Consider the following 15284-nt stretch of genomic DNA (forward strand, 5'->3'; position numbering starts at 1 on the left):
TACCATCAACCTCTCCCCATTACTCGTTACCAATTAAGGTTTTGTGCTAATAATTATTTTGAGTAATTACCATCACCAGTGCCTTTAAAGAAACCTGTTGGTTTGACCCTTACACCGAGAACAAAATCACAGCAGTGGACACTATTGGTAATTACTCAAAATAATTATTAGCATAAAACCTTTCTTGGTGATGAGTAATGGGGAGAGGTTGATGGTATAAAACATTGTGAGAAATGGCTCCCTCTGAAGTGACATAGTTTTCGAGAAAGAAGTAATTTTCCACGAATTTGATTCAAGACCTCAGATTTAGAACTTGCGGTCTCGAAATCAACCATCTAAACGCACACAACTTCGTTTGACATGGGTGTTTTTTCTTTCATTATTATCTCGCAAGTTCGATGACCGATTGAGCTCAAATTTTCACAGGTTTGTTATTTTATTCATATGTTGAGATACACCAACTGTGAAGGCTAGTCTTTGACAATTATCAAAGGTGTCCACTGCCTTTATTGTAAAGAAAACTTGCCACGTGACAGACAAAGTATTGCCTGGGTGAAACGGGTTATCATGCAATGCAGACGATGTGGCAAGAACAATTGTGCTGAATATATCTGTAAAATGACCGTAGCTATGCACATGTTGGTTTGGCAAAGGTCTTGGATCATACTGTATTGCACTGATATATGTCATCCGTACCGCCCCGCCCCCAGTTTGTTGTTTTCAAAAGGGAGCCTGCAATCAATTAATTATGACGTTAAGTGTCGACTGTCATTATCCGTTGCAATATCTGATAGGGATGGAACTCTATCTGTAATGACCCTCGTCCTTTGCACCAACTTTCTTCTCTTTCTTTCTTGGCGATCCGGCTGGTTTCCCGCCATTCCTCCCGTGGTGTCCCGTCCGCGCGAGAAGTCCGTCGACCGGGCTAGCAACGGTGACGATTTCGTTCGCGTTACGCTTCGACGAGAAACGGGTGCAGTTCCCATGAGTTCTTGTGTGTGGTCGTTATTCCGTATCCTCGGTAGGACAGTCAGTGATTTGGACATCGGGTGCTGCTGTTCCAGTTTGTCTCTGGCTTTGACGGCAAGTTTGTCCAGGCGGTGCACCCTGAGACAAGCAGTGCAGTAACGCTGTCCCACGACATCGCAGTAATGCCGGGCGTTCCCTTTGCAAGTTTGTTGCTGCTGTTGGCCGTCAACTTCCTTAAGCGAAGGCAGCGACATATGCATGCCAAACTTACGGGTTGCTTTGTTCGGAGCATTCCCTCCATAGTTGGGAAGAAACAAGCTAGTCCTGTCCCGATAGAAGTCGTCAATGTACTTGCGTTCGACCTTCGATTCGGGGTAGCGCAATGCGGGGTCCCGCCCGTCGGCACCCGGGTCTACCATAATATCCAGCGTACGGTGAAAAGCATCTCCGTAGATCCCGTTCTTATCAAACCGATTCAGTTCCTCCTGGTTCCCAAATTTCTGCTCGTGTGACTTATGTTTGAGTTCTGGCGACTGCTCAGAACCAATCTCCAAAGCTTGGTTTTTCTGAAGACGCCGGGTCTCTCTTGGAACCGTCCACATTGGTTCTTTCTTACGAACGGGTTTCTTGTTACGCATGCGCGAGTTGCCGATGATTGTGAATTTTGAGCAGGGGATCTTCGGTAGAAACTCGGTGCTGACTTCAACTCCGTGGTCCATAACTGACTTAAAACCTTCACCAGTTTCCATTTTGCCCGCAGTGAACGTTTTCCCTTGAATAGCAGAGCGAAATGCCGCGTCACATTGCTACTGAAAAATCATCATTTTTTATACTAGATATCAGCAATCATCAGTGTGCACCAAACAAGTTCAGTCTAAATTTCTTGCAATGCAAAATTGCTAGACGAAATCCTTCCCTCCTTCCCTTTTTGAGTTTTGCACAACACTATTGTTTATAGCCGAAAGACGATGTTCATTTCTCCAGATAGCTACAAGAAACGGACGTTAATCATAGCAATGTGATACTGAACAAAAGTTCAGCTGATGCATTTGTCTAGTTTGTCTATGCTTCAGATCTAAAGTGTTCCAGAACTATCGAATCCTCAACAAATTATTTAGTTTTGAACAAGACCACTGTTTATAGCCGAAGGCAAGATTTTCAGTTCTCCAAATACCCAATAAGCGACGGACGGGATTCCTGCACACTTTTGTCCCAGTTTGTTGGTGCATGTCCATCCAAAAATAATGTTATATCTGTCAAGAGTTGTTAGAACATCCCCTCCAACAAATATTCAAAATCTTCACAAAACTTCAAGCCATACTCGAACTCATTCCCCTGGTGCCAAACATATTCAGCTATTTATAAAAAGCTGGAATTCGACCCCGTGTGACGTACGGTGGTAAGTTGTTTCCGTGGTAACTGTAAACGACTGCCATGAATCGGGCAGAGCGAAGGCAGTGATTTGCGAGTCCGTATGTTGAACTCCTGAAATTCAGTCACGTAAATAATGCCTATGCCAATTTGATTTATGATGATGGTTTGTGTATAAAGCTCATGCCCTTGACTCCGTATAAACGTCAATGGCGGACACTAAAAAGTGCGAGTCAAAAAATATGACAACTTTCTGGCTGTCATTTATCGGCTGTCAATTCTCTCTGAATTCCAATGACTCCACGGTACTGGAAACGGGTGATTCCACCAAATATGCGAGCAGCCACGCATCAACGCCAAGCCGGTGGTCCTTAAAAAAACCAGCAATTTTAACTTTACAAATGTTGGCCTATAGTAATCCTTTAAAATGTGGACTATTTTAAGTAGGATTCCGCTGATGAGTTCATATTCTCCATGTCTAGAACATTTCTAGACTTTTACAACGGCTGTCTTTCCCCCCATAGTCTGCCGTCTATACTTGTCAAAGTTACACTGAAGTTTTTCCTCCGTGCTGAAGTCGAAAAGCAATTTTAGGCCAGTCGAGTAGTCAACATACACAAACGCTTGGAAACCTAGTTTCAATTATATTCCCAAAACGTATTATCCACAGGAACACCGCTGGGTAAATGGTCCAAACCGTCTGCTGTGTTTTTCTATAAGGGGAATTTGTTTGTGGTAAGTGCGACCAACCAACTTGTTGATCGCACAATTAAATCAGCGCTCAATCTAGCCCTTTTGAAACTCTATTTATTCCTCATTGTTGGTGGTGTGTTTTTCTCTCCCACATGTTACCAGTCAAACGGTACCAGGCAACGCTGATTCAGCGGGTGAATTCGCTCTTTGTACCGACCCGGTGAAGTGCTATGAGCCGCCGGGTCCTCATCCCCGGCCTTCAGTCAACACGGGCTGGTACCACGGAAAAGATTACAATAGAAAAAGGCCACAGCAAATAATCCACCTCTTGAGAATCTTTAAGCGTGCTTGTACAGGCCTTTGTGTCTATTGTAACCGGTTGAGATTTCGCTGAGTGAACACCTCACAAACATGTAAATTTAGACAAATAACATTTTTGGCTTGTCAGTGGTGATGATGATGTTGCCCTTCGAACACTCCACAACGCGTGAAAGATAGGTCTGAATTGTTAAACGAATCGCTCAGAAATTAAGGTAAAAATTTACACTGCAAAACCTGGAGTTTAAAATTGACACAATGAGTCAAAACTAACACCATGGTGGTAACATTTCTGCCAACATTGGTGTTATTTTAGCAACCACCATGTCCATTTTATTTACATAAAGACTGGTCTTTGACAATTACCAAAGGGTTCCAGTGTCTTTAATGGAGCAAAAACGTCATTTTCTAAGTTCAGAATTAGTACGTCAAAAGATGATTGATATCTTGACGATTAAGTCAGTCAAGTCCACTATTCGGTAAGGACCGAAAAGAATTTCCCATCGGCGATGATAAAGTGCAACTGAACACGAAGCAGGGAAGTCATGTTTAAAGGAACACGTTGCCTTGGATCGGACGAGTTGGTCAAAACAAAAGCGTTTGTAACCGTTTTTTATAAAATGCATATGGGTAGAAAGATGTTGTAAAAGTAGAATACAATGATCCACACAAGTTTGCCTCGAAATTGCGTGGTTTTCCTTCTACTGTGCGAACTAACACGGTCGGCCATTTATGGGAGTCAAAATTTTGACCCCCATAAATGGCCGATGTGTTAGTCGACGAGGTAAACGGAAAACCACGCAATTTCGAGGCATGTTTGTGTGGATCATTGTATTCTACTTTTACAACATCTTTCTACCCATATGCATTTCATAAAAAACGGTTACAAACGCTTTTCAAAGACCAACTCGACCGATCCAAGGCAACGTGTTCCTTTAACTCATTTGTCTGTCATGAACCAGAGCTCCTTGTACAATATCCCCTATCTTCACATTCGGTTGTTTAGTTCTAACATTATTGCACTCTTCCTTGTAGCCACTATAAAACCTCTCTTGGTAACGATAACGGGGACAGGTTGATAGTATAAAACATTGTGAGAAACGGCTTCCTCTATAAAAGTGAGGTAGTTTTCGAGAAAGAAGTAATTTTCCACCAATTTGATTTCGAGACCTCAAGTTTAGAATTTGAGGTTTCGAAATCAAGTATCTGGAAGCACACAACTTCGGGTGATACTTGGGTTGTTTTTCTTTCGTTAATATCTCGCAACTCCGACGACCAATTGAGCTCAAATTTTCGCAGGTTTGTTATTTTATGCATATGTTGAGATACACCAAGTGAGCAGACTGGTCTTTGACAATTACCAATAGCGTCCACTGGCTTTAAAGCCATTGGACCCTTTCGGTACAGAAAAAAAAAAGTTCACAGATTTACAAATAATTTACAGGGTTTACAGAAGGTTATGGTGAAAGACTTCTCTTGAAATATTAGTCCATGAAATGCTTTACTTTTTGAGAAAACGGTAAAACAATATAAATTCTCGTTAACGAGAATTACGGATTTGTTATAAACACATGTCATGACACGGCGAAACGCGCGAAAACAGGAGTGGGTTTTCCCGTTATTTTCTCCCGACTCCGATGTCCGATTGAGCCTAAATTTCCACAGGATTGTTATTTTATATATAAGTTGTGATACACGAAGTGTGGAACTTGGACAATACTGTTTACCAAAAGTGTATAATGGCTTAAAGCAATTTTTTTGCTTAAGCAGTTCTATGAAATTGGCCCCTGAATTCATTATATTATAGGATTTAGTTTTCTATCAAAATCTTTGGTCGATGCGACTCTGCTATGTTTGAACGATGGGTTCGCGATGGGGAACTATGTGTGATAAAGCATGATTTTGTAAATATTGTGATTTTGCATGCCTATAGTGAAAAGCAATAATTTCATAGATTTCTGCTTATGTCTGTGGGTTCGTCCATCCCACGGCTTGCTGCATGATGGCTCGATCGAAACAGCGCCCTCAATGTTACCTTAGTTCACCAGCGTCTTAAACCTAGACTGTAATAAACGATATGTAATGTAGGTTGCAACAGGTCACCATGTTGTTAATCATAAAACAACATCAAAATCAAACTCCAAAGACATGAAAGAAGTCGCTTGCAAGGTGTGGTGAGTGACTGAAGGCTATTAACAAAAACTTCATTAAATAGTGTTTGCTGTATTCCAAAGTTGAAGGTATGTATAAACACATTGCACAGAGCCCTGTGAAAGATTCCGTATCTTGCGACCACCTTTACATAAATTTGTATATTATAATCATGTTTGTTAAAAAATATCTAGCTGTCACAAAGTGTCAGTGTCAAGTGTCAGGGGGAGCTAGCAGCTAGCTGTATTGTACCCCTAGAACTATTTCGGTTTCGTCCGGCTATCGTCTCCCGTAAATAGTTCTAGGAGTAGCTGTATTGTATCCTCCTCTTTCTTACCAGTTTTCACGGTAGTATGCTTTTTTTTTTTTTTTTGGAAAAAACTAATGATCCCATATCAACCGATGCCCTAATTATCTTCGTTTGTCAATATGAAGTATGCAACCATATCCTCTGCTTACCAGTTATCACACTATTATGCCTTTTTCTTTGAATTGGGAAAAAAATAATGATGCAATATATCAACCGATGCCCTAATTATCTTCATGTGTTAATACGAAGTATGCAAACATATATTAAAACTTGATGGACATTGAAATGTTCACACCACACACCGATCTTGGATGACTTCAACTGGCCCCATTTGTTTTGAGTTTTTCCTATTTTCACGGCAAACAAGAAAGTATGGTTTCCCGGTGAAGCCATACATGGAAGAAACATCTGCAGTGACTACAAGTGTTCTTTGAGACTCTGTGTATGACTGTATAGTCAGCAGTTGCCTTCATTTTATTCAAAATATTTTTTTATTAAATTTTTAAAATTACCATGGTAACTTGCAAAAAATTTAAAAAAATAAAACAAAAATAAAAAGTGTGAATAATAACTGGCTTCAAAATCTGATTTCTATTTATTTTTTTTCTACTTTTTTTCTTAATATTTATAATAAAGCGTATTAAGAAACAGTGATAATTGAATCAGCAAGCTGATGTTTAAATTTTAATATAAATAATAGTATTGATACGAGGGTTACAAAATAAAAATCTCAAAAAATATTAGAAAATGATATAAGGCACATGGCTTCTTTAAGCCTCGGTATTTTGCTTTAAGAATGCTAAGCAAAACATTCAGTCACATGATTTTGATCATCATGAATTGTGAATTGAAATAGCGTTTGATGAAACTTTTTCGGTGGGCAAATATTTTTTTATGGCCTCAACATTATGACATATTTTTGTACCTTGTAGAAATGCCTAAAATACCAACTTTTTTGCATTTACAAGTGCAAATGACCAGTGGAGCCTTACGTGTTTCTAAGTTTTGGTCAAAGAAGAGGAGACTCTTTGCTTGGCAAATAAAACCACACAATTTTTATCTAGGGACTGTTTACATCGCGCACAGAGAGGTAAAAGATTTGCCACGATATTAGGGACACCTCGAAAACAGGACCTCCTACGATATATTAAGACTTGAAAGTGTGAATAATTACTAGCTTTCAAATCTGATTTTTAAGAACTCGTCACCTACTACTACTCTTTTATTCCCTTATTATTGTGCACAAAATGTATTATCGCATGCTACTGTAGTTTTACTTGGGTAATTTCAACATGTGCTATTTTTGTAAATGTAATGTATACCAGCATTGAGCATTGAAATAAATGTTTTACTGACTTCCATAGGAACGTGGAAGTTCAAGTCCAAACAGGATTGTCAAAAGTAAATAAATACATTTCCTGAACCATCAATATCATTGTCAATTCATCATCAAATCTACCTAGCCATATAGGACTCTTTCTCTATACACAGATAGTCCTAACTATAAATGGTCCGTTTCTGGGGCGGAAAATTTTCAAAGCCTCATAACTCAAATCTTAGGCCATGAGAATGAAAGTTTTAGATTTGCGTTCCGGCATTTTTGAAATGACGTGAGTTTTTTTTTCATTTTTCATTATTCATTATTTTGCACACGAAGATGCACAATCTTCAAATTGCGCAAACTGGAGCTCGATACACAAATTTGCCTATTCTGCATAGCGCAAATTAAAAATTGCGCAGAATATTTTTGCGCAAATTTGTTGATTGCGCTCACAAATCCGTAATTTTCGTGGAAATAATGCAGCTCCCAACATTAAAAAATTCACGTTTTGATTGTTTTCTCACTGTGTTGTCTTCTGCAGTGCGTACGCGTAAATACCTTCGCGTGCAAGATGCAAGACACGTGAATTGGTCACTGTATCTTGACTGCACAGCATTAACACGCAAACGCAACACAAGATTTGCGTGTCTTGCATACACACACATGGCAGACTGTGGGAGTATAAAACAAAATGGGAATGCCTAAACATTGGGAGCTGCATTATTTCATGAAAATGACGGATTTTTGAAGAATATATGACGATCAAAACCCAGCGCAGGAAAATATACAGTGTAGGCTGCCATTGAATGTGAATCTGTTGAAATTAGTGGTTTCTTGCAGGTAAGATTTGAGTTATGAAGCTTTGAAAATTTTCTGCCTCAGAAATGGACCCTGTACATGTAGTACAATACGAAAGTGTAAGACCACCAGGGCTAGTCTATACCTCTTCTTAGCAAATAAGGCACATTGAATGGGATTTAAAAAGAGTTTTGAAGTCCCTATCAGAATGAAGATTTGGCTAAGGTAAGTAGGCACTAGTTCTACCTCCAGTAAACAGACAAAGGGCCTGACAAAGATGAGGGGTCTCCTATCTCAAATGTCAACGGCATGCTCACTTTAAAGCCCTTGAGTGTTAAAATCCAAGCAAAACCTAAGGCATTAAAAAAAAAAAAATTTTATGTTGGCATAAACCTGACCTACCCTAAAAATATGGTCGACCCTAAATGTTTTTATTTATTCAAGGGAAGAAATTTAACGATTAAAATCTATTAAAGACATAAAATATAAAATAAATGTCATCAAGAGTTTAAAAATGTACTATTTGTTGTGTGAAGCCTTGTTTTCTTTTGTTATCGTGTATACTATACTACCAGCTTAAAGCCATTGGACACTTTCGATAAACAGTATTGTCCAAGGCCCACACTTCGTGTATCACAACTTAAATAAATAAATTACAAACCTGTGAAAATGAAGGCTCAATCGGTCATCGGAGTAGGGAGATACAAACGGGAAAACCAAGCCTTGTTTCCGCACGTTTTGCCGTGTCATGACATGTGTTTATAATAAATCTGTAATTCTCGACATCGAGAATTAATCATTGTTTTAATGTTTTCTCAAAAATTAAAGCATTTCTTGGAATGATATTTAAAGAGCAGTCTTTAACCATTACCTTCTGTAAATCCTGTACCTTATTTGTAAATCTGTGAACTTTTATTTTTGTTTTCTGTTCCGAAAATGTACAATGGCTTTAGCAGACAAAGGGCCTGACAAAGATGAGGGGTCTCCTATCTCAAATGTCAATGGCATGCTCATTTTAAGCACTTGAGTGTTAAAATCCAAGCAAAACCTAAGGCATTAAAACAAAATGTTATGTTTGTGTGTAGCCTTGTTTTCTGATGTTATCGTGTATACTACCAGCTTAAGAAAACATGTAATTTGTTGCTGGGAGGGGGAAAAATCTTTCTTATTTTTGGGGGCCCGTTACGCCAACATAACATTTTTTTTATCGAATGGAACAGCAACAGGTTCACATACAACTAATGTCTAGTTGTATTTTTACTATTTTTTAAAATTTTTATCAGATCCAGCAGATTGTCCTTACAATGGCAGAGCAAGAACAGCAGCACGCTAACGCTGATGAGGAATGGGATTGGGAGAACTCCAAACTGAGCAAGGTTAAACAAGCCTTTAAGGAAGAGTTCATCGCCCGTATAGCACTAGATAAGGGGCATCGCTTGATGGACATAGGATGCGCTGAGGGTGAATTCTTGGACCAGCTGTCTAGCCAAGTCCATTCCATTGTAGGTAGGTAGGTGTTTGGAGAAGTTGAACAATGTACATGTACGCCTCTATTTCCCGCCTTCGTGCATCACCAATCCACCTAAGCAGCATGCAGCATCAGAGTCCAGCTTTCTCCAGAAGACGATCAGAGCATACTGATCGAAATGTCGAGTTGAAACCAACGGTTCTTTTCAGAACCACCCCAACTCATTAGAGATTACATGGTGTTACCGCAAACCTTTCTATATCGTATTTCCACCAAGCAAAGTTTCAAATCCTACTGATGTACATGTAGAGAGGCATAAATTTCATTATGGGTTGTTATGGGTTTTCATTTATGGTGCTTTGTCAAACCCCTAGGGGCATATCAAAGCGCTCGTTGTTTGTTTTCAAAGGAATGATCCGAGCTTAATTTGATTTCTGAGACCCATTGGTTTGACAAGCATCTAGAGCACATTTTGCAGCCACTGCCTGAAACACGGGGGCAAAGCTGGTGTACTATTGGTTTTTTTTACGTGCATTACACAATATATTGGGTTCTTTTATGTGCATTACACAGCATAATAGACCTACGGCTTTGCATCTCATTCGGAGGATTGCTTAAAGACACAAGTGTCAAGACCAGCCCTGGACTCCACCCACACTCTGATGATTAGAAACACCACAGAGTGTGAGACCAGGGCCCAATTTCATGGCTCTGCTTACCGCCGAATTCTGTGCTTACGATCACGATTTCCCGCTTACGTGCAAGCGCAGAATTTCTGCGCTAGCCTTGTAAGCCTAGAATGCCTAATAACGGGGAGTACGCACGCGCAGAAGCCAAAATACGCCGCTAACACGTGAAATATGCTTGCTGTAATCACAGAATTCCCTGCTTCCTAAGCGCCGATTCTGTGCTTACGGTAAGCAGAGCCATGAAATTGGGCCCAGTGCTCTTGGCCGACTGGCTGCTTGGCTAGTATACTGTCCTGGGCCCAAATTCATAGAGTTGCTATAGTCACAAAAATTAGCTTAGCACGAAATTTCTTCCATTTATTGCATATTGCTTGTTACTGGTATTCAGCTGTTGTTTGCTTATCCTGAAAATCATGTGGAAATTTGGTTGGTAATCTTGTTTTTATCCAGGCAAAAAATTCATGCTAAGCAAATTTTTGTGCTTAGCAGCTCTATGAAATTGGGCCTAGCTTGAGGTGTATCTAACCAGCATTATACAACCAGCCAAACTTGATTTAAAAAAAACATGGGAGTCCGGAATTAGCTTTCAAAGCTCAGTGTAATATTTTAACCACACTGGTATGAAGTCAGTGCAAGTAAATACCTGTGTGGATACCTGCCCCTGTTCCATGGGCCTTGAGCTATCCTGGAACCTTCTCACCTTCTTTGGAGTATGCAGCACCAGTAGCCAAATTTTCGAAGCAATAATGGTTTTAGTGTCTTGTTTAAAGGAACACATTGCTTTGGATCGGTCGAGTTGGTCTTTGAAAAGCGTTTGTAACCGTTTGCTATAACATTCTCTGCTGATCAGTTCACTTCCACCCTTTCTTATTCTGTACAGGTATTGACATTGATGCTGGCGAGATTAAAAAGGCAAACGAGAAAAACACCTGCCCCAACATCATCTACAAGGTGGCAGACTTTGGGACCGATCTGGGTGACTGCAGTAAGGAATGGCAGAACAACTTTGATACCATTATGAGTGGCTTTACGCTGCACTTCATTGAAGACCAGCCGAAAGCTCTGAAGAACATGTACGACTGTCTGAAGCCAGGAGGGAAGTTGCACCTAACGTACATCGGGGACAAGCGTGGCTGGACGACTAAGGCAGAGGCTTATGTCAGGAACCATCCAAAATGGGGACCACTTGTCAAGGTTTGTGTTGTTTAAAAGTAGGGTCAGTCCTTCACAATTTTCCAGTACCCCCCAAACCCCCCGCTGCCCTTGCAAATATATTCAGATGGATGTAGTGCCCTTAAACAAAAAAGGAAAAGCAATGTCTCCCCCCCTCACTGAAAAGCAATACCCCCACTGGACACTATGGTAAATTTGGCACATGCCCCTGGCCCCATACATAACACAAAGTGTGCATATAATACATGTACAGCGTATGTACACATACTGTACATGTACGGTACACTCACTGTACATGTACGGTACACTCACTGTACATGATTACTTTCTAAGTAGCGCCCTGATGGTTTTGTGTCTGCCAAAACTTGGGGCGGAGCTCATTATGCTATTGTTCACTAAAAAGCAACCTGTTCTCATTGGTTGCTGGTTGACCTATTCACTCTCGCTGCGATGTCAATCACAACGTTCTGCAAGCAATCGCACGTGCTCGTTGACGTAAACAAGCAAGTGGCTGTTGTAAAATATGGCAATGGCGCCGGGCGAGAGAGACATCTCTACTCGGTCCAGTAGGTTGTTTACTGTAAGTCGCTGGAAACCAATGGTGTATAATTTGCAACGGTACATCGTAGTCACAACTTTGCTATACTGTTCTCGCTGTACAATGTACTGTACATACAATGTATACGTTGTTAGTGTATGCACTGCGTGCAGATCGCGAATCGTGCCGGGCCACGCCACACTACACTACGCCAACAGCCTTGAGTCAAGGCTACGTGTGGGTAGAAGCCTATGGTTTATTTATTTAAAAATGTTTTCGCAGCACACTGCTAAATTGCAACAGCATTCTCAATCATTAAAAAAATAACAATCGTTAAAGGCAGTGGACACTATTGGTAATCACTTAAAATAATTATTAGCATAAAACCTTTCTTGGTGACGAGTAATGGGGAGAGGTTGATGGTATAAAACATCGTGAGAAACGGCTTCCTCTGAAGTGGCATAGTTTTTGAGAAAGAAATAATTTTCCTTGAATTTGATTTCGAGACCTCAGATTTAGAACTTGAGGTCTCGAAATCAACCATCTAAACGCACACAACTGCGTGTGACAAGGGTGTTTTCTTCTTTCATTAATATCTTGCAAGTCCGATGACCGATTGAGCTCAAATTTTCACAGGTTTGTTATTTTATGCATATGTTGAGATACACTAACTGTGAGGGCTAGTCTTTCACAATTACCAATATAATAGTGTCCACTGCCTTTAAAACCTGACATTAAAGTGTAGCATACAATCCAAAGTCACAGAAATCAGTTAAAAAATTTCACAAACTTTAATCTATCATGACAAGTCTTACAAAAAAACAAATCCACCTACTCATCTTAAATTCAGGATGCAAAGGGAAAGAACATTATCATCGAGTCTACGGCCGATAAAGTGAAGGGGATGATTGAGAGTGTAGGATTCCAAGACGTTCAAGTGTATCAGGATCACGATCTTGCTGAGGATGACTATGATGATGATGATGCCTCAGGTAAGGATACAGTGTTGCTAGCGATACTGCCACTTACCACCACCTCTATTGTATGTCTTAAAGGCAGTGGACACTATTGGTAATTACTCAAAAAAATTATTAGCACGAAACCTTAGTTTGTGACGAGTAATGGGGAGAAGTTGGTAGTATATAACATTGTGAGAAACGGCTCCCTCTGAAGTGGAGCAGTTTTCGAGAAAGAAGTAATTTTCCCCGAATTTGATTTTGAGACCTCAGATTTAGAACTTGAGGTCTCGAAATCAAGCATTTGAAAGCACACAACTTCTATGACAAGGGTGTTTTTTCTTTCATTATTATCTCACAACTTCGACGACCGATTGAGCTCAAACTTTCACAGGTTTGTTATTTTATGTATATAATGAGATACGCCAAGTGAGACGACTGGTCTTTGACAATTACCAATAGTGTCCACTGTCTTTAAAAGCCACAAATATTGACTTTACAGGCTGTACAGGTATTTCCTTTGTTGGTTTTTGTATTGTTCTTGTTATAAAAGCGTTTGAAACAATGTTTTGCGTAATCAATATTTTAATGCATTGAAATATGCATCGGGCATTTCGGGACGGGCAAAAAACCTTGTATTATCTGGAACCTCGTAATATGAGAGCTTGTAATAACAGGAGTTTTTCTCTTCTTTGTTTTTGCCAAGGACTTGCTTTTGCAACCGATCACAAATTTTGCATTGCATTGCATCGATGCTGAAAACAAAATTGACAAAAACGCTCACTGAGCGATAAACTCCAAACCCGAAATTAGATTATTTATTTATTTCTCATCAAAAATGAAGTTTTAGACAGAAATATATTAAGGGATTTTCTACTATCATCATCATTAGACCGTGTAAGTTTTATGTTAATCTGTGATCTTCACGATTGTTGTTTCTTACCAATTCTGTAACATTCCTTTGAGCAACACACTACACTATTGTTGCTTACCATGATATGTAGGTCAGCTCCTGTTCTGATAGTTTTCCAGCTGTTTTTCAAGGCATCTGGGAAAAAAAATGGTTTTTATCGAAATTTCCAACATCTTGTTTTCATTTGTCTCTCCTTAGGTTATATTTACGGAGTGTTGAACCTCTCCTTTTCGATTCCTGATGCAGTCTGTAAAGAATACATGGCGGATGTCAGCAAGTTTTCACGAGACAACTTTGGCACAAATTCACCCTGGGAGTACGTTGAAATTGTCTGCAAAAAGTAATAGCGCCACCAAGAGCAAATTCAAGCAAGGGACTATAGTTGACCATTGTCGACCATTTGAAAAAAATTCTGGTGCCCAGTATGTATTAAATGCATAGGACCCCATGGAATATTGATTAGTGATTGACAAATGGTCCCTATACCGAACCTGACCTATAGACCTTTCTCACGATGCAGCCATCTTGAATTTTTTACCAACGATATCAATAAACCTTTCTTTTGCAACGTCAAAGCCCGAGTTTTTGCCAACCCAGATTGGAAAACTATAGAAAGCCATAAGTGCAAATCAAGAATAGATTGCTATTTTTGGTAACAATGTTTCAAATTTTGTTGATGTTGTTTAAAACAAAGCAACTTATCATGAGAGGTATTTTATTTATATGAAAATTTGCAGAAAATGTTGAATTTTGTGGAAACATCTGTTTTTACAATTAAGTGTTTTACTAACATTCGGCCGACCATGCCAACCAAGGCGGTTTGTTTATCAACGAAAGAAAGGTCTATGTAACCAAATCAAGGCAGGAAGAAAAAATAGTGTGGTTCCTATTTGCAAAATGATGATTTGCATTCATTTTTGTTATTCGATACAAGGAACATGACCAAGATGGAAAAAAGCATGATAAAGGTCTATTAGAAGCCTTGTATATGGGTAAACAACTCAGTGATGAAAATGCGCAGTAGATTTAGAAAACCTGTTCTTTTTGTCACCTTTCACTCACCAATCAATGTTAAATATAATTTCAGAGAATGATTTAAAAAGTCAATATTTTTGTACGATTTTAACTCGAATAGATGCCAAAGTCTTTCCTCGTAACCTGAAATCATAAGTTCCTTTTTTAATGAAGAAATTGTATTTTTTATGAAATAGTATTGTTCTTAAAGACATTGGACACTATTGGTATTTGTTAAAGACTTGTCCCCACAGTTGGTATATCTCAACATACAAAAAAATATCTGTGAAAATTTGAGCTCAATCGGTCGTCGAAGTTGCGAGATGGTAATGAAAGAACAAACACCCTGGTCACACGAAGTTAAGTGCTTTCAGATGCTTGATTTCGAAACGCCAAATGCTAAAGTTAGAACTCTAAATCAAATTCGTGGAAAATTACTTCTTTCTTGAAAAAATATGTCACTTCAGAGGGAGCCGTTTCTCACAATGTTTTATACCATCAACCTATCCCCAGTACTCGTAATCAATAAAGGTTTTATGCTAATAATTATTTTGAGTAATTAACCAATAGTGTCCACTGCCTTTAAGCATGAAACCAGTATC

At 39.3% G+C, this 15284-nt stretch overlaps 2 protein-coding genes across 2 annotated transcripts; one reads left to right on the forward strand and one right to left on the reverse strand.

Moving 5' to 3' along the window:
- Positions 1–393: 393 nt before the first annotated feature.
- Positions 394–3063, reverse strand: LOC139939700 (uncharacterized). The gene has a single exon (XM_071935776.1). The coding sequence runs from the start codon at positions 1716–1718 to the stop codon at positions 747–749; it is 972 nt and encodes a 323-aa protein (XP_071791877.1). The 5' UTR covers positions 1719–3063; the 3' UTR covers positions 394–746.
- Positions 3064–5483: 2420 nt separating this feature from the next.
- LOC139939651 (juvenile hormone acid O-methyltransferase-like) lies at positions 5484–15269 on the forward strand. The gene is made up of 5 exons (XM_071935700.1): positions 5484–5591; positions 9215–9437; positions 10969–11282; positions 12650–12791; positions 13867–15269. The coding sequence occupies exons 2-5, from the start codon at positions 9236–9238 to the stop codon at positions 14010–14012; spliced, it is 804 nt and encodes a 267-aa protein (XP_071791801.1). The 5' UTR covers positions 5484–5591; positions 9215–9235; the 3' UTR covers positions 14013–15269.
- The last annotated feature ends 15 nt before the right edge of the window (positions 15270–15284 follow it).

This window comes from Asterias amurensis, chromosome 7 (genome assembly GCF_032118995.1).
Source record: "Asterias amurensis chromosome 7, ASM3211899v1".
In the NCBI taxonomy this organism is placed as follows: Eukaryota; Metazoa; Echinodermata; class Asteroidea; order Forcipulatida; family Asteriidae; genus Asterias; species Asterias amurensis.

Coding starts and splice junctions, on each gene's coding strand:
- LOC139939700 (XM_071935776.1), bottom strand. CDS start 1,718: ATGGAAACTGGTGAAGGTTTTAAGTCAGTTATGGACCACGGAGTTGAA.
- LOC139939651 (XM_071935700.1), top strand. CDS start 9,236: ATGGCAGAGCAAGAACAGCAGCACGCTAACGCTGATGAGGAATGGGAT. Junction 9,438..10,968: donor CCAAGTCCATTCCATTGTAG/GTAGGTAGGTGT, acceptor TATTCTGTACAG/GTATTGACATTGATGCTGGC. Junction 11,283..12,649: donor AATGGGGACCACTTGTCAAG/GTTTGTGTTGTT, acceptor TCTTAAATTCAG/GATGCAAAGGGAAAGAACAT.